General features: G+C 42.1%; 1 protein-coding gene and 1 long non-coding RNA gene across 2 annotated transcripts in view; one reads left to right on the forward strand and one right to left on the reverse strand.

The window, feature by feature from the left end:
• On the reverse strand, positions 1–18,938 carry LOC128124673 (natural cytotoxicity triggering receptor 3 ligand 1-like). The gene is made up of 6 exons (XM_052761224.1): positions 18,647–18,938; positions 16,316–16,354; positions 15,566–15,746; positions 14,096–14,443; positions 10,839–11,165; positions 1–3,404 (listed from the first exon to the last, which is right to left on the reverse strand). The coding sequence occupies exons 3-6, from the start codon at positions 15,690–15,692 to the stop codon at positions 3,325–3,327; spliced, it is 882 nt and encodes a 293-aa protein (XP_052617184.1). The 5' UTR covers positions 15,693–15,746; positions 16,316–16,354; positions 18,647–18,938; the 3' UTR covers positions 1–3,324.
• LOC128124674 (uncharacterized) overlaps positions 17,672–24,520 on the forward strand; it is a 13,879-nt gene continuing 7,030 nt past the window's right edge. The window contains exon 1 of the long non-coding RNA XR_008222933.1: positions 17,672–17,924. This is a non-coding gene — a long non-coding RNA (uncharacterized LOC128124674). The remainder of the gene's footprint in view (positions 17,925–24,520) is intronic.

Genomic DNA, 24,520 nt, shown 5'->3' on the forward strand with positions numbered 1-24,520 from the left:
CAAATTAAGGAATAGGTAGGTCGCGGAGTCTGGGGAAGGTGTATCACAGTCCAGCGGTGTTCTCTGGAGCTCTGCTCGGTCCACCTCTCCAGTCCAGGGTCCCGCAACAGAGAGAGCGCCCGCCGATCCAGCTCTCAGATCCCCAGGCGCCTCCCTTGGCCCCACCTTGTAGGTGTGACAGTTGCCGAAGTCTCAATGGGGATTGGAACTTCCAGATCAAAGCTGGAATGGCTACCCACTACATCTCCCCCTTTTTGTCTAAATAAGAAAGTTCTAACCTAATACAAGACTATATACAAAGGAATGGTTATCAAATATTGTCCAGGAATAATGAGGGATAATGACCTAGATAAGATGGAAGTAAAACCAATGCAAACAATATCAAGCAAGAAACACATACTAAAGTCCAGAGAAGTATAGAGCATAGGTAAATGGCATGTTACAAAGATCATTTCAAAAGGTGTCCTATCCTAAAGAACCTGAATCTAATACTTAATATGTTCTATCTACTAAGTTGTAACTATAACTGCTAGTCTTCAATCCCATCAAAGACCTGAGAAGGAATATAATGGTACCTGAGAAATGGTAGATGGATGCAAGCAACTTTCGGGAATCTTGCGAGAGTAGACGGAGACAGCTGGCAGCCTGGACAGTCACCTAATGTTTCTCAGCATTGTTGGTGCATTCAAATTGGCTACAGGCCTAAAGTATCTGACAGACCATTTTCAGAAGCAGGAATTCTGAAAGACCATCTTACCCTGTCTTGGCAGAGTACAGTGGTCGCTTTCCTTGTGTCCCACTTGTCCAGAAAGGATAGCATTGCATTAGTACTGTCAGCCGTCGAGGCAAGGGCAGTTCTTTGCCCAGTAGGCCATTTTGTGCCAAGAAGACAAACTTCCAAATGGAAATGTCTTAGAAGCCCAACATTCTCTCGGGATCAAATTGGTGCAGCCAGGAGCAATTATGTCTCACATCAACAGAATTCTAAGTTATTTAAATGCCATATTCTCTAGGTCTATGAAGTGTTTGAAGATTACCTGTCCATCTGACCTATGTATCTGTAAATCTGGATAACCTAACTAACGTAACTATAGAGATGACAAGCATAGGTGACTATAAATCTATAAGTCTTATCTACCGAAATAACCTAAGGACTAAGGCTTCACGTAAACAAGGTAAACAGTCTATAAGCAAGTGTATGGTAAAGAACGATGACTTCAAAATTGTGACAATACACAAGATGTTATAACAGAGGTAGGAGTATATAGTGCGATATGCAATATGACAATAATCTTAAATATATATCAATATACCGAATATCCTAAACAGAAGTAGAACCTACATAAAGTATGACAGATATAAATTTACATTTGTATCAATATACAAGTATTTCAAATAAGAGTAGAAATATATGTACATTATAACAAATATAGTTCCGTATTTGTATCAATATACAAATTATCTTAAACAGGAATATAAAAATAGTTTACATTTGTATCAACATATAAGAACCCATAACAGTGCAAATTACAGTGCAAATTATTTAAGGCTACTATTTTACTAAATTTGTTTACTAGTATACATAATAATCTACCATAATATCTTATACCTATCCATTCCATTTCTTCTTTTCTTTTTTTTTTTTTTTTTGGAATACTGAGTTTAATATTTCCTTCCACCCCCAACCCTATAACCATCATCCATAACCCTGAGAATTATGAAACCTAAGGGAGAAGGGGCGTCGTTTTCTTAGAATTGCTTCCTGCTGTTTAGGGGGTGATGTTATCTATGTTGGGTACTGTGAGAAAGCTCAGATAGTTAAATCTCAGTTAGACTAACTGTAGGTTCTGCAGTAAGTCTTAGAGTAATGGGTAAGATTGTCTGAAATTCCGGTAAGAAGTGTAGTATGATGATGATTACCATGGCATCATTCTGGATTGGGTAGAGTTGTTGTTGGGGCCCCATCTTCCTTCTGGAGACTTCTGAGATTGCTATTAGAAAAACTTATTTGTTATCAAAATGGAAGATTTGGATTTAAAGAGGACATAGCATGTAAGAAAGGATTCTGAGAAATCAAGAGTAAGCATGCAGAGAATTAGAATCTAGAAGACAATGGTCCCTTTTATTGGTTTTCTTCTGTCCCACACCAGAGGGCTCTTCTGATATGGAACTGAAGAATCTCTCAAACTTTTCTTTTAGCAATGTGCTTGGGTTTAGAGAAGGAGTGAGCCAATTCCATCTCCAAAGCCAGCTTGGCTTATAATTGAATTGGAACCACAACTTTTCTAGATTGATAGAGAGATAGATGTTAGACAGTGAGATTTTACCGTGTGTAGATTGGTACCAATAGATTCTTTCTTTCTGCTGTAAACATCCGGATATCCAAGGCCTTATGATTTTTGGAAGATGGGTATTTCCATTATCCTGGAAAGACAAAAACAGAACCCTACCCCAACCTTGATTGTTAAATTTTTCTTACAACTTGTAGAGATGTCACATTGGTGGATGATCTTTTACTTCACCTCATCAAGGGGTTTTTCCTGTTCAAATCGAATTTTTATTAATTTTGTTGGTATCCATAGCTTCTCTTCTCCTGCAGAAACAAAGGCAAAACCCCTTCCCCAACGTAGAACATATCCAGGTTTCCATTCTGAGGTCAGCACATCCTTGAAATAAACCCAGTCCTTGTTTTCTTGACTGACTACACCAGTTCTCCTAATGCAGTACAATGAGAAGCATTAGCCTTGCACAGATTTTGCCTTGGCAGGCCCATAAATAACTAAGAACCTTTTAACTACCTAGAACATTCTAACCAATACATTTACACTGCTCTCTGGAGTTTCTAAAGCAGTTGCACTGTCCCCTTTGTTTGGGTGATTAGTGCAAGATTTAGTTTGGAAACATCTAGCAGGGAGTTAGAAATCCTTGGTCAACACTGAAAACTTGTGGTCAGTTAGCCCACTGAGGTGTTAACAAAATATGAGCAATTAAGGTACTGACTCTCTCCACTGAGAATTTTGTGTGTGACTGAACACTACAGTCTACATGTAGTTCACAGCCCTGGTCTCAACTAATAACATGAGGAGCAATTCACAGTGAAAATCAGTTAGTAAAAGTGGTATCTTGTGGTCAGACAGAGGGAGGCTCCACATCCTTCTCCCCAGAGTCACAAATAAGAGACCAGATGAGAAACTCTTTCCTCAAACAACCTCAGAAAACAACACAGAACACCCCAGCACCCATCCCCAGAACTCCCTGACACTTTCTGGTGACTAAAATCATGAACATGTGGAGCCAAGTTCAAGACACAGGTCTTGTAGGTTCTTACCATCTCCGAAGAACATAAGCTGCAGGAATCAATAGAACAGAGAAGGCCAAAAAGGCAAAGTTCACATCCTTGGCTTCTGGAAAGAGAGGTAGATAAAGATGTGTTGTAGAATATTATTTTAAGGTATGTTATTTTTGTTTATGTTGCATTTGTTTAACTCTGTGAAGCTGTGATACTTTGCCTGTCTAAAATACCTAATGGTCTAATATAGCTGAATGGCCAATAGCGAGCAAGAGAGAGAAATAGGCAGGGCTGGCAGGCAGAGAGAATAAATAGGAAGAGAAAAAAGAGCAGAAGAAGAAAGAGCAAGAGAACAAGGATGCTAGGGGCCAGCCACAGAGTAAGAGTGAAAGTCAGATTACAGAACTAAGAAAAGGAAAAAGCCCAAAGGCAAAAGGTAGATGGGATAATTTAAAGTTAAGAAAAGCTGGCTAGAAACAAGCCAAGCTAAGGCCAGGTAGTTAAAATTAAGAATAAGCCTTCATGTGTGATTTATTTGGGAGCTGGGTGGCAGGCCCCCCAAAAGAGTAAAAAAACAAATAACAACAAAGATGTTATGATGGTTAATACTGTCCATTTGACATGACTTAGAATCACCTAGGAGGCAATTTTCTGTGCACATCTTCAAAGATTCTCCACATTAGGTTAACTGAGGAAGGAGGACCAACTTTTACTGTGGATGGTAGTGTTCCAAGGGTTGGGGTCATTGACTGAGCAAGAAAGATAGAACAAACTGAGTACTCAGTGTCCCCTGTGTCCTGACTGCACACGCGCTGATGACCACCTGCCTCAAGCACCTGCTGCCATCACTGGTCTGACTTGGTAGACTGTATCTTTAAATGGTAAGTCAAAAATAAACTTTCCTCATTGAGTTGCCTTTTTAGGAGTATTTCAAGACAGCAACAGGAATAGTAATGAATGCAAACACTAAGAAAAAACCTTCTGGCAAGGGTCAAAGATACCTTAGGACTGATGTTAAAATCTGTATAGCAAATGCCATTTCTTATCAGAGATCTACTACCCAGCCTCTGCCTTGTATTAGCATTCTTATCACAGACATCCTCGAACACCAGAGTATTGAGCATAGCTGAAGCACAGTGTGATGAAGTGCATGGTGGTACACACCTGCCAGCCTAGCCCAGAAGGTGATGGAGCTAACGGGTTTGTGAGTTCAGACCAGTTGGGTTACAAACTGAAACATTGTCTCAAAAAGAAGAGAGAGAGAGAGAGAGAGAGAGAGAGAGAGAGAGAGAGAGAGAGAGAGAGAGAGAGAGAGAGAGACAGGGAGGGAGGACGGAAGGAAGGAAGGAAGAAAGGAAGGAAGGAAGGAAGGAAGGAAGGAAGGAAGGAAGGAAGGAAGGAAGGAAGGAAGGAAGAAGGATCCTCTCCCCCCACCAACCCCAGGCTTCAGGATCTAGGGACCCAAGTATCCCATCCCCTGGGCTCCATACTCCAGCCCACAGCCCCAACAGCTTTACCAGGCTGGTCCTAGGGACCCCAGGTAAGACACTACCCACTGCCCCCAACACTCCTTAAAGCCCATCAAACAAACCAAGACTGCACCCCCTCCCCTGGGCTTCATACTCCAGACTACAAACTTGGAAGAAAACTTCGGCTTTACCTGAGGTCAGGCAAGATCTAAGGCCCCAAGGCCCCAAAAACCTCCTCAGAGACACCTTACTGGACCTGAAGACTCACTAGTCACCAGAATCCCTGGCCACTTAGGCCAGAAGACCAGAGAGGAAACAGAAACCAAGGAACAAAACACACGTGCAACAAAGACAAACACAGGAAACAACACCTAGACCTATAATCATCCCAAACCCAGATGCGTAAATACCAGTGTAAGAACACAATCAATAACAGAAAAGGCAATATGGCACCACCAGAACCCAGCCATCCTACAACAGCAAGACCTGAACAATCCAACACAACTGAAGCACAAGAAAACAACCTTAAAAATAACTTTATGGAGATGATAGATGTCCTTAAAAAGGAAATGAAAAAAATCTCTTAAGGAAATTGAGGAAAAGACTATCTTAGTTAGGGTTTCTATTACTGTGAAGAGACACCATGACCACAGCAACTCTTAAAAATGAAAACATTTAATTGGAAAATATTGAACTGAGGTGGCTGCTTACAGTTTCAGAGGTTCAGTCCATTATCATCATGGTGGGGAGCATGGTGGCATGCAGGTCTACATGGTGCTGTCTACATCTTGATCAGAAGGCAACTGGAAATTGTTGAGCAAAAGAGGCCTCAAAGCCTGCCCCCACAATGACACACTTCCTCCAACAAGGCCATACCTACTTCAACAACACCACACATCCTAATAGTGCCACTTTCTTTGGGGGCCATTTTCTTTCAAACCACCACAAAGACAAAAAAAATCAAAGAAATCAATAAATCCCTTAAAGAATGCCAAGAAAGCTAAGAAAAAAATAACTGAACAGTTGAAGGAAGTGGTTCAAGACCTGAAAATGGAAATAGAAGCAATAAAGAAAACTCAAACTGAGGAATTTTTAAAATGGAAAATCTGAGTAAGTGAACAGGAGCTACATATGCAAGCATCACCAATAGAATACAAGAAATAGGAAAAAAGAATCTCAAGCATTGAAGATACAATAGAGGAAATAGATTAATTGGTTAAAGAAAATATTAAATCTAAAGAAATTCCTAGCACAAAACATCCAGGAAATCTGGGACACTACGAAAAAAACAATCCTAAGATAGAAATAGAAGATAGGAGAATCCCAGCTCGAAAACCTAAAGAATATATTCAACAAAATCATAGAAGAAAATTTTCCCAATCTAAAGAAGGACATGCCTATAAAGTTACAAGAAGCTTACAGAACACCACATAGACTGGACCAGAAAAAATAAGTCCCCATGCCACATTATAATCAAAACACTAAACATACAGAACAGAGAAAGAATATTAAAAGTTGCAAAGGAAAAAGACCAAGTAACATATAAAGGCATACCTATCAGAATTATATCCAACTTCTCAATGGAGACTCTAAAAGCCAGAAGGACCCGGACAGATGTCTTGCAAACTCTTAAGAGATCATAGGTGCAAGCCCAGACTACTATACCTAGCAAAACTTTCAATCAGCATAGATGGAGAAAATAAGATATTTCATGACAAAATCAAATTTAATCAATATCTATCCACGAATCCAGTCCTACAGAAGGTACTAAAAGGAAAACTTCAACCCAAGGAGGTTAACTATACCCACGAAAACAGGCAATAAATAATCTCATGCTAGCAAAATCCAAAGAAGGGAAATACACACACACACACACACACACACACACACACACACACACACACACACACACACACAATTAACAGCAACAAAATAATAGGAATTAACAATTATTGGTTAATAATATCTCTCAATATCAATGGACTCAATTCCCCAATAAGAAGACACAAGCTAACAGAATATATACAAAAATATGATCTGTCTTTCTGATGTATACAAGAAACATACCTCAACACCACAGATAGACATTTCCTCAGAGTAAAGCACTGGAAAAAGATTTCTAAGAAAATGGGACCTAAGAAGCAAGCTGGTGTAGCTATTCTAATATCTAAAAAAAATAGACTTCCAACCAAAATTAATCAAAAGACATGGAGAAGGATGTTTCATATTCACCAAAGGAAAATTCACCAAGAGGGCATCTCAGTTCCTAACATCTATGCCCCAAACACAGGGCACCCACATTTGTTTAAAAAAATCATTAAAGCTTAAATCACACATCAAACCTCACTCACTAATTGTGGGGGACTTTAATATCACACTCTCACCAATGAACAGGTCATCTAGACAGAAATTAAACAGAGAAATAATTGAGCTTACAGATGTTATGATTCAAAGGAACCTAACAGATATCTACAGAACATTTTATTCAAACACAAAAGAATATACTTTCTTCTCAGCACTTCATGGAACATTCTCCAAAACTGACCATATACTCTGTCACAAAAGTCTCAACATATTCAAGAAAATTAAAATAATTCTTTGTACCTCATCAGACAATCATGGATTAAAGCTATAGCCCACAAGGAAATAGAAGCAGTCACTAAGAGTCTCATAATTAAAGAAAGCCCGGGGTCAGATGGTTTCAGTGCAGAATTCTACTAGACTTTCAAAGAAGAGCTAATACCAATACTCCTCTAACTGTTCCACAAAACAGAGGAAACATTGCCAAATTCATTTTATGAGGCTACAGTTATCCTGATACCCAAACCACACAAAGATTCAACAAAGAAAGAATTACATACCAATTTCCCTCATGAACATGAATATAAAAATACTCAATAAAATATTCAAAAACCAAACCCAAGAACACATCAAAAAGATCATCCACCATGATTAAGGCTACATCCCAGAGATGCAGGGATGGTTCAACATACAAAAATTTGCCAATGTAATCTACGATATAAACAAACTGAAAGAAAAAAAACACATGATCATCTCATTAGATGCTGAAAAAATCTTTGACAAAATCCAACACCCCTTCATGATAAAAAAGTCTTGGAGAGATCAGGGATACAAGGAACATACCTAAATATAATAAAGGTAATATGCAGTAAGCCCATGGCCAACATCAAGTTAAATGGAGAGAAACTTAAAGCAATTCCCCTAAAATCAGGAACAAGACAAAGCTGTCCATTCTCTCCATATCTATTCAATATAGTACTCGAAGTTCTAGCTAGAACAATAAGATGACAAAATGAAATCAAGGGGATACAAGAAGAAAGGAAGTCAGAGAAGGGGAAAGAAAGGAGTCAAAGAATTGCTATTTGCAGACGATATGATAATATTCATAAGCAACCCCAAAAATTCTACCAAGGAACTCCTATAGCTGATAAACACCTTCAGCAAAGTGGCTGGACAAAAAATAAACTCAAAAAAATCAGTAGATCTCCTATACACAAATGATAAATGGGCTGAGGAAGAAATTGGGATAACAACACCCTTCACAATAGCCACAAATAATATAAAATATCTTGGAATAACTCTAGACAAGCAGGTGAAAGTTCTGTATGGCAAGAACAAGTCTTTGAAGAAATAAGTTGAAGAAGATATCAGAAAATGGAAAGATCTCCCATGCTCATGGATTGGTAGGATTAACATAGTAAAAATGGCCATCTTAGCAAAAGCAAACTACAGATTCAATGCAATTCCCATCAAAATCCCAACACAATTCTTTACAGAAATTGAAAGAACAATACTCAACTTCATGTGGAAAAACAAAAAACCTAGGCTAGCTAAAACAATCCTGTACAATAAAGGAACTTATGGAGGTTGTTTTAAGGATTTAGCAGAATCACTGTATAGGATAGATATAAGAATGGACAGCTGTTTTTTTAGAAGTACTTTGACCTTGAAGAATCCTTGTGGAAAACAGTAATGGTTTCGCTGAAGGGACTTCATTCAGCCATTCCATGACTTTGGTCACAAGACATCTCAGGTACACCTGAGGCTCTTGTATTATTGTGTATTGCACACAATACATAATAAAGGACTAGAGTTGTGGAGGTATGTGATGCTTTCCTTCAGTAAGACATGTAAATTGAGATTAGGAACCTTGGTATGAGGAAATACTTTGTGTAACAACAAATAAATATGCCTTTGTATGGCTTTTCAGGGTTCAGTCCATCAGAAGAGGCTGGACCTTCCTGTTGCCACATAGGCCTTAAAATTTCATCTTGGAAGTGTCTTCTTTCTTCAACTGACCCATGCTACATGGTGAACCCTGACAGGAGGTATCACCATCCTTGTACTGCAGAACAATAGTAATAAAAACCCAAATGATATTGACACAAAAACAGACAGATTGATCAATGGAACTGAATTGAAGACCTAGATGTTAATCCACATACCTGTGGACACATGATTTTGATAAAGAAGCCAGAAATATACAATGGAAAAAGAAAGCATCTTCAACAAATGGTACTGGTGGTTGTCAGCATGTAGAAGAATGCAAATAGATGCATATAGATCACTCCACACAAAACTCCAAATGGATAAAGACCTCAACATGAAGCCAGATACACTGCATCTGATAGAAGAAAAAGTGGGGAGTAGCCTTGAACACACTGGCACAGGCAACAACTTCCTGCAGGCACTAAGGTCAACAATTAATAAAAGGGACCTCATGAAACTGAAAAGCTTCCTTAAGGCAAAGGGCATCATCAAAAGGACAAAATGACAGCCTACAGAATGGGAAAAGGTCCTCACCAATCCCACATCTGATAAAGGGCTAATTTCCAAAACATGTAAAGAAGTCAAGAAACTGGACATCAACAAACCAAATAATCCAACTTTAAAAAGGGCATACAGATCCAAACAGAGAATTCTCAACAGAGGAATCTCAAGTAGCCAAGAAGCACTTAAAGAAATGTTTAACATCCTTAGCCATTAGGGAAATGCAAATCAAAGTGACTCTGACATTCCATTTTACACCTGTCAGAATGGCTAAGATCAAAAACATGAGTGACAGCTCATGCTGGCGAGAATGTGGAGCAAAGGGAACACTCCTCCACTGCTGGTGGAAGTAAAAGCTCGTACAGCCACTTTGGAAATCAGAAAACTGGGAATTGACCTACATCAAGACCCCACTATACCACTCCTGGGCATATACCCAAAGGACACTCTACTATACCATAAAGACACTTGTTCAACTATGTTCATAGCAGCCTTATTCATAATAACCAGAAACTGGAAACAACCTAGATGTCTATCAACATAAGAATGGATAAAGAAAATGTGGTACATTTACACAATGGAGTATTATGCAGCTGCTAAAAACAATGACAGCATGAAATTTGCAGACAAATGGATGAAACTAGAAAAGATCATCCTAAGTGATGTAACCCAGACCCAGAAAGACAAACATGGTATGTACTCACTATATATGGTGGTTATTATGGTAGATATTAGCCATAAATTAAAGGATACAATGCTACAATTCACAGACCCAAAAAAGCTAAGTAACAAGGAGGGCTCAAGGGGCATACATGAATCTTACTACGAAGGGGAAATAGAACAGACATCATCAGGACAAGTTTCTGTGGCCTCCTCATCTTGACACACAGCCCACAGGAAAGAACTACTGATTGGATTTAAACATCCAACGATCTCTGATGGGAACTTATAGCCTGACTAGAAAAAGTGCTGGCAGGACTGGTCCCTGGACTGTTATCCCCAGAAGATGATGCTGGCCCTAGCCTCCAAAGACCTGGCAAGCTTCCCATTCCTTGCCATGGGAACAATCCAGACCCTAATGCAGTCCTGAGCCCTGATAATGCTACTTCCCCTCTATTTCTGGGCTGCTGGCCCAGGTACAGGATATAAATCTGAACTGCTGACTCCAGGGTCTGAGTTGAGCTAGACTCCAACTTCCTCTCCTTCCCTAGCAAAGATCCTAGACTTCTCAGAATCCCAAGTGTCCAGTCACATGTCCTCAAGTAGGGAGAGCATGGGAAGAAACTTACCTTTCTCAGACAGTGTGACATTGAGCCTCCGGGGGACAAGCAAGGATCTGTGCAACACCACACACTGGTAGGTAGTCCCATGATCTTCCAGAGATGGCTTCAGAGTCAAGCAACTGGTAACGTTGAATGTGCCATCATCATTCTTGACCGTTGGATGAGTGATATTGCCCTCAGTAATTTCTTGGAACTGGGAATCCTTCAGGGTGTACTTCCCCCACTTTATGCTAAAGGCTTCTGGGTAGAATCCATCTAGCTCACATATAATATGTTCCTCTTCATCATTTCTCACTGTAGCTGGTTTCACAAATAATCTAATAGTTGGGTAAGCTGCCAGAGAAGAGAATCACACAGTTCAACCCACGTCAACCAACCCTGTTTCTCCTCACACCACACTTAACTAGCTTCTACCTCAGCTACACAGGCTGGCAAGAGAAACTAGATCATGTTCACTCACCCAAGATAGATACTCAGCTTCGTCAGGTACAGGCTTTCCAGCTACTAAGGAGGTCACAGAAGAAGAGATATGAATACAAAGACAGCGGTGTTATATAGCCAGTTCAAGATCAGACTGGGCAACTTAGTGAGCCCCATCTCTAAATTAAAAAAGGAGGAAAGAAAGAAAGAAAGAAAGAAAGAAAGAAAGAAAGAAAGAAAGAAAGAAAGAAAGAAAGAAAGAAAGAAAGAAAGAAAGAGTGAGAGAGGGAGGGAGGGAGGGAAGGGAAGGGAAGGGAAGGGAAGGGAAGGGAAGGGAAGGGAAGGGAAGGGAAGGGAAGGGAAGGGAAGGGAAGGGAAGGGAAGGGAAGGGAAGGGAAGGGAAGGGAAGGGAAGGGAAGGGAAGGGAAGGGATGAAAAAGACTGGGGATGTAGCTGAAAGGCAGAAAACTTGCCTTAGCATGTTCAAAGCCCCCATTTGATCCCCAACACCAAAGAAAGAAACAAGAAGAACTGTTATCATTTCCAGCAATGGGCTGGAGACCTGCCAATTTACCACACCAGACTGGGGGCTACCTGAAGGTAGACAGGGAAGCTCTTGCCAAGCATGGTGGACCCCTGGCAAGCCTCCAAGGTAGGCAAGTGAACACGTTGGGACTGTACTTGGTTAAATATTCTGGGTATGTTGTAACAGTGTCAGCAGGGTGCTGATATGCCATGACCCCCATTCACACAACAACTTTGTCAAGCAGAGTTTATGAAGCTATTGTCAGACTACTTTGATGTTAAAATATTTATAATACGTGGGCTGACTCGATTAGGCAATTCTTTTCATAACTCAATGTTGTTTCTGTTTCATTAGCATTAAAAAATTTTTAATTAGTAGGGCATTATCTTAGTCTATCTCTGGGGGGGTCCTCATATCCCCCTTCTGTTTAACAAGCATCTCTTTATAAGGTCTAATCTATCTATATAAGCATTTTGTAATTTACGTTTTACCAAGGCTAATTTTTTTTTAGCCTCAGCTGTTAAGTGTTTTGGACTGTTTAAATCTGAGTCACCTTGTAGAATTTTAAACAAATTAGTTAATTCTTGAGTAGGCAATCCAATTGTAGGCTGCAACCAGTTAATATCACCCAATAATTTTTGAAAATCATTAAGAGCATGGAGTCGATCTCTTTTAATCTGTACCTTTTGTAGCTGTTTATAATTGGTCATGTCTGATTGCTCTAATCCCTGTTTGGATGAGACCGTTTGCATAAACTGAAAGCCACTACTACCTCCTCTGATGATGAGACACAGTTAGCTTAAAGATACCCAGCAAAAGTTTGGTGTCATGTCCTCTGTCAGAATGAGCTGAAAGTCCTGCCTCCAATCAAAGGATTGGACTGGCCCAATATCAAGTTCCTGTAATAGTTCAACTGCTCAGTTCTGCTTCCCCCATACAGATTAAATGATACCCAATGTCTCTGGAAGCAAAAAGGGGAGTTGCAGTCCATCTTGCCCAGCTTAGAGAGACAGGCATCTTGGTGAGCTCTCAGTCACACCTCTCCTGTCTGTGAGAAAGAAACCTGGGACCTCTGATTATAGACCTGTGTAAGAGCTGAGGAAAGTGAATAAGAGGGTCAAGACTATAGGCTTCACGGTCCCAAACCCATAAACTCTCATGAGACTAAATCCTCCAGAGAAACAGGTGGACACTGTCTTAGGCCAGAAAAATGCATTTTTCAGCCTCTCATTAGCAGAAGTAAGTCAACTCATATTTGCTTTTGAATGAACAGACTTAGAGCCATATTACAGTTGGCAAGGCAACTTACCTAGACCAGGTTACCCCAAAGATTTAAAAACTTTCCAACCATTTGATGTGGCACTGAGTGTTGACCTCTTGCCTTTCTGTCAGAGGTTTCCAGAGACCATACTCTTACAATATGTAGATTACCTCCTTCTAGACTCTGAAACTGAAATAGATTGGTTCTTCTTCTGACTGGATTAACGGTGGGGCCTTGCATCTTTAATTGTATGGCCAATTATGTAAAACAAAGGATTGGTGAAGTCAAATTAATGGTCCTTATGACCAACTTTACCTCTTTAGAGCAAGATGAGCCCACGATTTGACTCATTCACTAAGACCAATGAGGAATGTGACAGGGCAAAGATTCCTCCATCTTATCTCAGCTTTGGTTTAACCTGAAACTGATCCCCACCTCTTTTTTCTACTCCCCACTATGAAAAATCCTCTGGGAAAGTACCCAACCCTATTCTAGAAACTTGGGGTAGAAATGCCCCAGCTAACTGCATGTTCTTGGCTTCTGTTAAACTGCTTGCTTGCTTCCCCCTGCAACTGCCAACGAGGGTGTAGTTTTTCTGTGTTCTTTGCTTTTAAAAGCTCCCTGTAAAATGTATTTGAGACTGTTCTGTGAGAACTGTTTCTCTCCAGGCACATGCTGGTGGGCTTATTACAGACTCTCAATTTGGACTTCAGTCATGCTGAGTGGTCTTTTGGTCTCTACCCCACAACAGTTGTCAAACTGTTTTAGCTTTCTTTAATTTGGGAGATTGAAGCCAATCCTGGCAAACACTTTACAACCAAGCTACAGACAGCTCCACATAAAAGGTGTAGCCCCAGGGTAACTCAAATTCAAGATCCTCCTGACTCATCCTCTTCAACATTTGCCTGTTGACATAGGTTGCCATGGACAGAAATGGAAACCACATGCCCCTGACTCTTTCACTCATGTTCTAACTCTCCCCTGCTTGGCCGTCCACATGTCCACCACTAACCCCAGCAACATCAGAACCACGGGGCACTTCCATTGAGTACTTACCCACAACTTCTAGAATGGTCTTTCCCTCTGCCTTTTCAGGGGTGACCACCAGCATGCATCGGTATTCTCCTGCTTCCCCCAGCTGGACCTCAGGCAGATGGAGTGAGGCATCTCCTGACTCCAGCCCCGACAGTGACACCATGGCTCCAGGTCGGAATGACTCTAGATGATTTCCATAAAACTCAAACACCTTGACCTCAGAGTCATCCAACTCATTCTTCCCAAACCAGATGATTCCCACAGTCTTGATGTCAAGTTGTGGGGAACCAGGGATTTTGCAGGCTATGGTGACATTGTCATGTAGGAATACCATCTGTGTCGTCCCTGCCATCTCCACTTGCAACCTACCTATGGCAATAAAAGAACCAAGTTACAGGAGGCTCTTGGCACCCCATCACTGGGATGGAATGAATAGCCCTTAAGGAGCAGGGATGGGCTCAAAATAGCTCTTACTTTCAGCCTCTTGTTAATCCAAATAGATCCCTTATCCCTGTCCTTTCTTTTTGGACTATTTTGACTGTTAGGGATCCATGCATATTTTAGAATCAACTAATTAATTTTTAATTGAAAAATTACATTTATTGGGTGTGTACATGTGTGTACCACAGCAGCTATGTAGATCAGAGGACATTTACGGACGTTCTCTCCTTAAACCATGTGGGCTCCAGGGAGCAAAGACAGGTCATCAGGGTTGGTGGCAAGCGCCTTAAACTGACAAACCATCTAACCAGCTCCAGCTTATCAACTGCTACAAAAAAAGTCTGCTAAGGTTCTGATAGGAATTGTGATCTGTAGAATCTGTAGATAAAATTGGGTGTACTGTCATTTTAAGGATGTTGTATTTTTCTATCTATTGACATGTTTGGTGATGTGCTATGTACAGAATTCTTCATCCTCCCAAAATTTATATGTTGAGGCTGAATTTCCAGCATTTAGAAGTAAGGACCTGGGAAGATGATTAGAGCGTGAGGCTGAAGCCCTCTAAATGGGATTAGAGCCATTGACTAGAGCCACTGTGTGAACCAGGAGCTAGACCTCTCTGTGTCATAATGACAGAACAGGAAGTTATCCTAGAGCTGAACCAGCCATCCCCTTATCTTAGGTTCGCAAGCTGCAGAACTAAGACCTTTAGAATGCTACCAAGAAATGAAAACTGCCCCTCCCTGCCTCTGCAAAAACTTTGGTAAAGATGCCTCGATGAGACAAAGCTGGAGTTTTTCTCCAACTTTGCCCCTAGTTCCCACATCATAGATGGAGGAGTAAGGCCCCGGCAAGGGATGCGATCAAGGCAAACTGTACACTATAGGTCTTAAATGCACATCTTCAGAATCAGTCAGCAAATCTACACTTTGCAGAGCTCCCATCGTCATGGCAGGCCATAACCACAGAAAGTGGGGCCCCAGGAGACCACCAGGGATGGTCAGAACTATAGCAGTCTCCCCATTCCTGCCCATTCCATCCATATCCTACCTGCCATGGGCACGCACCGCAGAAGCACCAACAGCAAATTTGCCATGAAGTCAGCCTGCCACCCTGCCACCCATGATGAGCCCATGGTGCTGAACTGGACTGGCATGGAGGTCTCCTTCTCCTCCATCAGCTGAGTTACTGGGCAGGAGTTCAAGGTGCAAGTACCTTAGTGAAGCTCCTACTGGATACAGAAAAGAAAAAAAAAAAAAAAACTTTTACTCCTCCCTTCTCTGAGTTATGGCCGAGTTTCTTCCCTGTGAGCTCGCTGCCTCCCCACCTCCTTATGTGGGATATCCCACCCCTTGCTAATCAGACAGTGACTAAGAACAATAAATGGGCCCTCTTGTAAATAGGGACCTACTCTTTCTTCTAGCTTGGGAATGTTAACTGCTTCAGGCTAAAATTGATCAGAACTGACAAGAAGGTGAATTGCTACTCAGGCAATAGATGACAATGAATCTCAGTCTTGGGACATGGGAGCTAGGCATCCCTAGTCTCTAATCTCTGTGGTAACTTTGAGCTGCAGACAAGCAGCATGCCTGGAAACCAGTGCTTCTGCCCTTCCAGGAAGGCCCAGTCCTTAGGAATTCTTCACACGGACTCTCTTACCAATACAAGTCCACTCAGCACTCCTGCTCTAAATTATGTGTGTGTTTTGCAAACTGTATTCTTTCAACATTGCCCAGTTTGTCTTTTTCTTCCAAAAAGTTATAAGGAGCTATGGATAAAGCTTAATGGTGGCGTGCTTACCTCACATGGGCAATAACCTGGGTTTCCTTCCTGACAGTGCTGAAAAATAAAAAGCAAGATGGTCTGAGGAGATGGAACAGAGGGTAAAGCATGAGGACCCGAGTTCAGATCCCCAGCACCCACATAAAAGCCAGGCATGAGTAGAGGCCCTCCCATCATCCCAGCAGGCTAGAGGTGGAGACAGAGGATCTCTGGAGCAAGCTGTCTTGCTAGATTAGCTCTGAGATCAGCAGATGACTCTGCTTCTGCAAATAATGTGGGGAATGATTGAGGAATGTAGTAACCTCTGCTTCCACACATGCGCCAGTGTACAGATATGTACTCACCCAAATGTAGACCACATAAACAAGCACATGCAAAAAACAGAAAATTACAACAAATATGCATTTTCCTGATTTTAATATCATTTTAAATGAACGTATGCCAACACTGATTCAATCAATATCTTCCAACAGGTACTATGCTGGGATGTAGGAGGCATCATGCGCTCACAGATAAGTCCTTGTGCTCACAGATAAGCATGAGGGAAACCAGGAGTGTTAAACACACAAACTTGTCTATTGTTAACTGTTTTTTATTATCTACAGTGGCTGCCCCTTAAGCAACCGCTTCAGCCTCAAGGGCTGCAACCTGAGGGGACTCTGTTCCTTCAGGCACAGACTCTTTCAAAGCTACTAAGGGAAACTTTATCTAAATCTAAAGAATTCACGATTCAAAGGTTTCGGTGGAATTCTGCTCCCTCAGAGAGGCTGAACAAGTAGTTAATCTTCTCCCTTTGCTGGTATCTTCCAAAAAAAAATCCCATGTCCTTTTCTCAGCCTCCACTTAAAACCCTTGCTACATATGGTTTCTTCCTACTACTTGCTGTCAGCTACTTGCTGACTCAGCCTCCTGCTTGCAGGTTAATTCTATTTACTCAAACACATTTTTGAATTGTTAGCAAAAGCAGTAGGAAAAAATGCAACACACTTTAGAATAATATTCCCCAACAGTTGTTTCTTCAAAGGAAGGATGTATAACTAGTTTTCTGCTTAGAAGGCTAGGAACAGATGTGTTTTATAGCCTGGTGACCTCTGTGGTCTCTGTATGGCCAGGCCATACTGGCTGCCCCAGACCCTTATCTTGGGCTTGTTTATCTTGAGGCTGTTTCCTCAAAGGCAAAGTGGAGAATAACAGAGGAAGGTACCTCACATTGACCTCTAGCCATACCCAAATACACAAATGTGCAGTCTTACATGCCTGGCACAGAGGCCAGCTGAGGATGTCCGTGTAAGCCAGAAAGGAAGTGTCTGAATCAACTATCCTGTGTGTGCTCGGAATTTGCAGGCGTGGTGTCCTGGGTTCTCTTTGCCAGTATTGTCTGACTCAACTCTCTGACCCCAGCTAGTTTTCCTCTCGCAAATACTATATAAGATGCTGTACAAACTTGTTTGGCATAAGTCACCAGTTCATACAAGACCTACTGGTCCCAGCCATTGCTTTTGTCTTCTTTATTTATCATCCCCAGTCCTCCCAACTCAACAACTCGCCTTTCAGGACCCTTATTCCTGTCGGTTCAGGATGAGCAGAACAAAGGGGGAATGAATCATCATGAGTGAGTATGGCCATGGTAAGTACATAAGAATCAGATGAGGGGACGGTCCAAAATTAAGTAAGTAGAGTAAAGGGAAAGGGAGGGAGGGGAACAACTGGGATAGCTGGAGTCTAGGGAGAGCTTTCTTCTTTTTCCTTTTCCTTTCCATGCTCTGTTCACTTCGGCATCCTTGTTCTTGGGATGTATTGCTGAAGCACTGAGAAAAAGCCTTTCATTTCTAAAAATCTGCCTTTGGGTCCTCGAACAAGGTTCTGTACACCTAAAGACATAGATTCCCCCCGCCCCCATTAAAGCCTTCTGCCCTTCATTTGCTAAAGCCAGAGGGGCCTGAACCCTCTGAAACATTATTTTGAACAAAATGTTTGGGTTTTTTTATTTATTTATTTATTTATTTATTTATTTATTTATTTATTTATTTATTTATTTATTTATTTATTTATTTATTTATTTATTGGTTTTTTGAGACAGGGTTTCTCTGTGTAGCTTTGTGCCTTTGCTGGATCTCGCTCTGTAGACCAGGCTGGCCTCAAACTCACAGAGATCCACCTGCCTCTGCCTCCCGAGTTCTGGGATTAAAGGCTGCGCCACCACCGCCTGGCTGTTTTATTTTTATTTTGATACAGTTTTCATACAGTACATACTAACAATGAGAACTAACACTTTGAGGTTGACAGATTTCAAGGAAAAACAAAAAACAAAACAAACAACAACAAAAAAAAAAACCAAAGAGCACTTACAGCTGCTGCCACCAAAGAGCTCTTCTGCTGTTTTAAGATGGTCCATAGGGAGTCACACTATTAGGATGTGTGGCTTTGTTGGAGGAAGTATGTTTCTGTCTGTCTGTCTGTCTGTCTGTCTGTCTGTCTCTCTCTCTCTCTCTCTCTCTCTCTCTCTCCCTCTCTCTCTCTCTCTCAGGACCCCTGTACTGTGGGGTGCTCCCTTCTGGACACAGATCACACCCAAATACCAATTTTCAGCACAAAGAGATCTTTTATAGAGCTAGGTGAAAAGAGACTGGCTGAATCTGAATAAGGCAGAAACAGCAGGGGTGGGGGGTGGAAGTGGGAGGATGGGGGTGGAAGGAAGGGAGTGGGGAGTGAGGGGTGTGGGGTGAGGGCGTGGCTCTAGAGCGGGACTAGGATGCATTGCTTCGTTCTGATTGGACATGTTGGTCAGTATAGAGAAATAAGAAATTTTGATAGCTGGACCTTGGTAGTCAGCCCCAGGAGTGAGGAAGTCTAGCGACTTAGCAAGGAACAAAGGCATGGGGAGGGAGCAAGACCCTGCTGGCGCCATTTCTGAGCCTGCCAGAGCCTTTCACTCTCTCTATTCTGCCTCCTGTGGATCATGACATATCTCAGCTACTGCTCCAGCACCATGTGTTCCTGATGTAGAGAGATGGAAGGCAGTAAGAGAGGCTTGTTCTGACCTTGTGTACCTGCTGTAGAGAGACAGAGAGAGAGAGGCTTGGACTTTAGGCAGAACTTGAACCATGTTGATTCATGGCAGTATGCAGGTGGCCACCCAGCATGCCCTCAGTGACCCAGCACCAGCGGCCACATGGGACACATTGCTGTGACACATTTCCACTGTCGCCATGAGTTGAATATTCTCCCTATACCCATGCTCTATGCCCCTTTAGAAAGTCTCTAACGCCTTTAATTCCAGCACTTGGGAGGCAGAGGCAGGCGGATCTTTGTGAGTTCGAGGCCAGCCTGGTCTACAGAGTGAGAACCAGGAAAGGTGCAAAGCTACACAGAGAAACCCTGTCTCGAAAAAAAAAAAAAAAAAAAATAGAAAGTCTCTAAATGGACCACTCTCTGTGTTTCTTTCTCTGTGTCTCTCTGTTTCTCTCTGTTAGTTATTATTCAGCACTGTGAGGTCATATAGGTGGAGGTTCTTTGGAGTCTGAGATTCCCCAGGTTCAGGTTGCATAGCTAGGAGCATGTGGGCAGGAGAGAAGGAATCAAAAAGGAGGTTTTAGAGTTTAGGTAAAAAAGCTTGGGGATAAGGTAACTGAAAGAATGATAAGCGGTGCTGGTTACCAGCACTGGTTACCATGTAGAAAGGTCATGGTCACACTACCCCAGTATCAGTATCAGAGCTTTATCAGGAGAAAGAGGAGTGGAGAACCAGGCCTGGGGAAGGAGCACATGCAGAGAGAAAGATGGTGGGGGGAAGAGAGAACATAATAGAGAGAGAAGATGGAGTCTGAGTCACAGCTCTTTAAGGTGCAGGTGGGCTTACAGAGCTACATCACGCATGTGCAGATTGCGTGACCACACCACACATAGGTAATCACCAGTGCACACTGATGATGTAAGACGCAAGACCCTTTGCTTGCCTCCTGAACTGCACATGTGCAGTCATGCAGCTGGAGTGAGGGCAGAATTCTAACATTAACTCTTTTCATTTGCCCATTCACTGGCAGAAGTTAGATAATTCCCATAAAATATCAGGATCCAAGGAGCCAACATAAAAATAGGTAGCCATTTTTGTTATCTAAGGGATATTTAAGGCATTTCTCAGAGGAGGAGTGGGACTGATAGGAGGAAGCCTTATTTCCCATGACCACGGCAGAGAGAAAAAATTTAAAAATAAAAAAATTTAAAAAAAAAAGCATGATCAAAGACTGTAGTCTCAGGCATCCCCAAGATCAAGTGAGGACTGACAATTGGTGCAAGTCAACCAATGCTTTGTCAAACAGAAGGGTGAGGGCCAAGGTGTGCATAGCCAGAGGACCCCCCAGAGGGTCCGACAGCATTCAATGCTTCATCAAGAGAAAATGAGTGGGTGTATGCAGCCCAAGAACCCCCCTGGGGATCCGACAGTGATAACAATATCTCAGACTACAGTCATGGGAAGTGGCTAGAAATTGAAGCCTGTTTACACTGGATGGAAAGGGAAAACTCACCAATTGAAGCAGCCGGTGTTGTGCGAAGTGGTCTGGTGGTCGGGCAAATAAAAAAGTGGGCAGTTGTAGATTGAAATAAACCTCAGTACAGGGTCCCAGATGCACAGCACTGGGAGGGCCTGCTTCATCTCAGCACCAGTGTTAGTTATTATGCGGCGCTGTATAATTCATTAAGTGGCGCTGTTTACCATGCGAGAGAAGCCACAACACAAAACAAAACCCACTGTAAGAGTTTATTAGGGGAAGAGAACAGAGGGGAGTGCTTAAGCCTATGAGAAATGGTCATACAAGGAGGGGGGGAGGGGTCTGTGACCCAATTTTTATGGATTCCCCCACACATGAGCATATGAGCTACGCCACACATGCACATAGATTACATGATCATGCTGCGCACAGATTATGTAGGGTGTAAGGCCCTGGAATGACTATAAGCATCTTGCCAGCGCATGTGTGGCCATATAGCTGTGGGGGAGTGGCCAGAAATTCCAACACTCTTTCTGAAGGTATACTTTCTCTTTGTCCCAGTATTCAGCTTTGTCCCACCTACTGGCTCCCAAATATCCACAAATAGACTTACTATTAGTTATAAATGCTCAGCCGATATCTTAAGCTTGTTACTAATTAGCTCTTACAACTTTAATTAACCCATATTTCTATCTATGTTCTACCACATACCTTATCTCAATACAACAAGGTCATCTCTTTCTCTGCGTCTCCTCAGGACTCCTTGGCTCCACCCTTCCTCTTCCCCCAGCTATTAGAATTCCTAGCCACTCCCCCAGCTACATGACCATGCCTGCGCTGTCCAGTAGCCAGGCAAGATGCTTAGTCATCCCAGGGCCTTACATCCTATGCAAGGTGTGTGCTGTGTGATCACGTAACTTGCACACAAACTGATCACGTGATCTATGCGCATGCATGGCATAGCTATGTAAGCTCATATGCATGTGGGGGGGACCTTGAAAGTGGGTTCCACCTATATCCCCCCTCTTCCTGCACAGTCATTCCATTGGCCTATGCACACCCCTTCTATTCCCTTCCTTTAATAAACTCTTATAGTGGGTTTTGTTGTGCATCATGTCTGCTCTTGCATGGTAAACAATGTCGCTTAATAAATAACATTGCGCTGCTTAATAAATAACACCGCATTCTCTCTGCCCCAAAAATCCTGCCTAGCTATTGGCCAATCAGTTCTTTATTAACAATGAGAGCAACACATCTTCACGGTATACAGAGAATTATTCCATAGCATCTCTCTCTTGTGTGGTGTGATCTCTGCAGCATTCCTTGACCCCAATCCGCCAAAGTACTCTTCTATGGCAGAAACTCTAACAATGTGTCCTCTTACACCTCTACACATAAGCTGGTAGTCTTTCAGGTATCATTCTTAACTCTGAGAGAATATAAAAATGCATGGTAGGGGGCATTATAGCTGTTTTCTGTTGAGGAGGATCTGTGTCAAAGGCAGCCACTCTGAGTCTACAGAAGAAGCGGTCTTCAGGTCATGTAGCAGGGGGAGAGTCTTAACTTGATCAGCTTCAATGAATCAGGCAATTGCTGTCCTATATTCCTGAAGAGACTTGAAAACAGTTATTAGTTATTGGTTATAAACAGATGATTAAGGAGTAAAAAAGATATTTTCCCAGGAAGGTTGAGGAGTAGGTGCGGGGTGTTTACCCACCAACCCCACAGTTCCCCAGAGTTTTCTTGAGTGAGAGTAACAGGAAATATTAAATAGAAGAATTTAGATTGTGGAGATGAAAATAAAGGATAGCCTCTAAAGGGACTGGAACCTATTCCAACCAGCCCTGACGGTCTCTGCCCCAGGGTATTTATAGAAACACCAAGGGGTGGAGCAAAGGACCTCCCCCCAGCACAGCCAAGTGCCAACCATCTCAGATACCTGCACGCAGGCCCGTGATCCTAATCATCCTCTCTATGCGGACCTGCTGGGTAAAGCTATGAGAAACCTAAAAACGGGTTCCTACAAGTAGGGAGAAGTGGAGGCAGGAAAGATAGAGTGGGACAGTGAGAGAGCTTGTGTGGAATGTTATGTTTGGGTATATGGTGAAGTTCAGTAGCTAAAACACTTAAAAGACAGATATGACGTCTTAAGTATGAGGACAGTAGGAGGAAAGAGTGATAAAGGTGATAAATTGAGTTACCAGAAAAGGCTAAAGCCAACTCCTTCTTTTGCTGATGGGCAGATCTCTAGATCACCACAGACTGATGGCAGTAAGCATATTTCTCAACATTTTTCTATTTAAAAATAGAATGGTTGTTAAGAAGCAGAAGTTATAAAGCAAGATAACCAAATTAAATGAGCTTTTGGCTTTTAGAATTTCTTAGAAACTATCTCTCAAAAAACAGAAAAACAAACAAACAAAAGGCTGATGGTTGTGGTATACACCTTTAATTCCAGCACTTGGGAGTAAGTAGGCAGATCTGAGTTCAAGGTCAGCCTAGTCTATGTGATGGTTAACATTACATCTAAAGTTTAAACTTGCTATGCTTGAGAGACCAAAACAAAAGATGCCTCTAACATGTAACTCCCCTAGCTTGAGCAGGCTGCGGCAACCCAATTCCCAGACATTAAACACTATATTTTTTCCTTTCTCTTTTTTTTTCAAGACAGAGTTCCTCTTTTAACAGTCCCGGCTGTCTTGGAACTTGCTCTGTAGACCAGGCTGGCCTCAAACTCAAGAGATTCACCTGTCTCTGCCTCCCAAGTGCTGAGATTAAAGGCATGTGCCACCACTGCCAAGCAACACTATTCTTTTTTTTTTTTTTTTTTTTTTTTTTTTTTTTTTTTTTTTGATTTTCGAGACAGGGTTTCTCTGTGTAGCTTTGTGCCTTTCCTGGAACTCACTTGGTAGTCTAGGCTGGCCTCAAACTCACAGAGATCCACCTGCCTCTGCCTCCCGAGTGCTGGGATTAAAGACATGCACCACCACCACCAGGCAACACTATTCTTAAAATTGACTGATCATGAAAAAATTTGCTGTTCTTGCAAGATAGTAGGTTATTAAGACTGCCATTTCTGCTTCTGTAATCAAGCTTGCATATTCTGCTCAAAAAGACAATTGTAAGACCCGAGATTATAAAGTGGTTTTTGCTTTTATAAGTCCTAGGCTGATATGGCTAGTGGCTGCATCTCAGATGCAGGTGGGATCACTCTTGGATGCAGTCCTGGCACCAGGCTTGGCTGCTAGTACCTAACTTAAAAGCTTCTTTTTAAGATTTATTCATGCTTATGGTGAATCTCTGAGCAGCCCAAAACCATTAACAGTCTACAGACAATTCCAGGACATCCAGGGCTACATAGAGAAACCCTGTGTTGAAAACCCAAAAAGAAGGAGAGGAACAGGAAGAGAAGGAGGAGGAGAAAATATTTCCAAGCACCACTGCCCAAGCCTAACCCTGTATACTATGTGTCTCTCTGTGTGACTGTGTCCCTCTGTGTATGTTGCTGTGTGTTTCTATCAACTCTGTTGGTTGGAAAAACAGATCTAAAATGGAAGAGAGAGTGAGCCCCCCAAGACTGAAGCTGCAGCTACCCCCGAGGCAGCACGTGATTTCTCACAGGCTCACGGGGTACCTCACCCACAAACCTGTGGTGCCCCACTTCTGGCAGTGACCTGCAGTGTCTGACTTCTGTTGTTGCTATGGCAACACCAGCAGCGCAATCCCACCCCCA

Source organism: Peromyscus californicus, unplaced genomic scaffold (genome assembly GCF_007827085.1).
Source record: "Peromyscus californicus insignis strain IS unplaced genomic scaffold, ASM782708v3 Scaffold_4__1_contigs__length_199733344, whole genome shotgun sequence".
Lineage (NCBI taxonomy): Eukaryota > Metazoa > Chordata > Mammalia > Rodentia > Cricetidae > Peromyscus > Peromyscus californicus.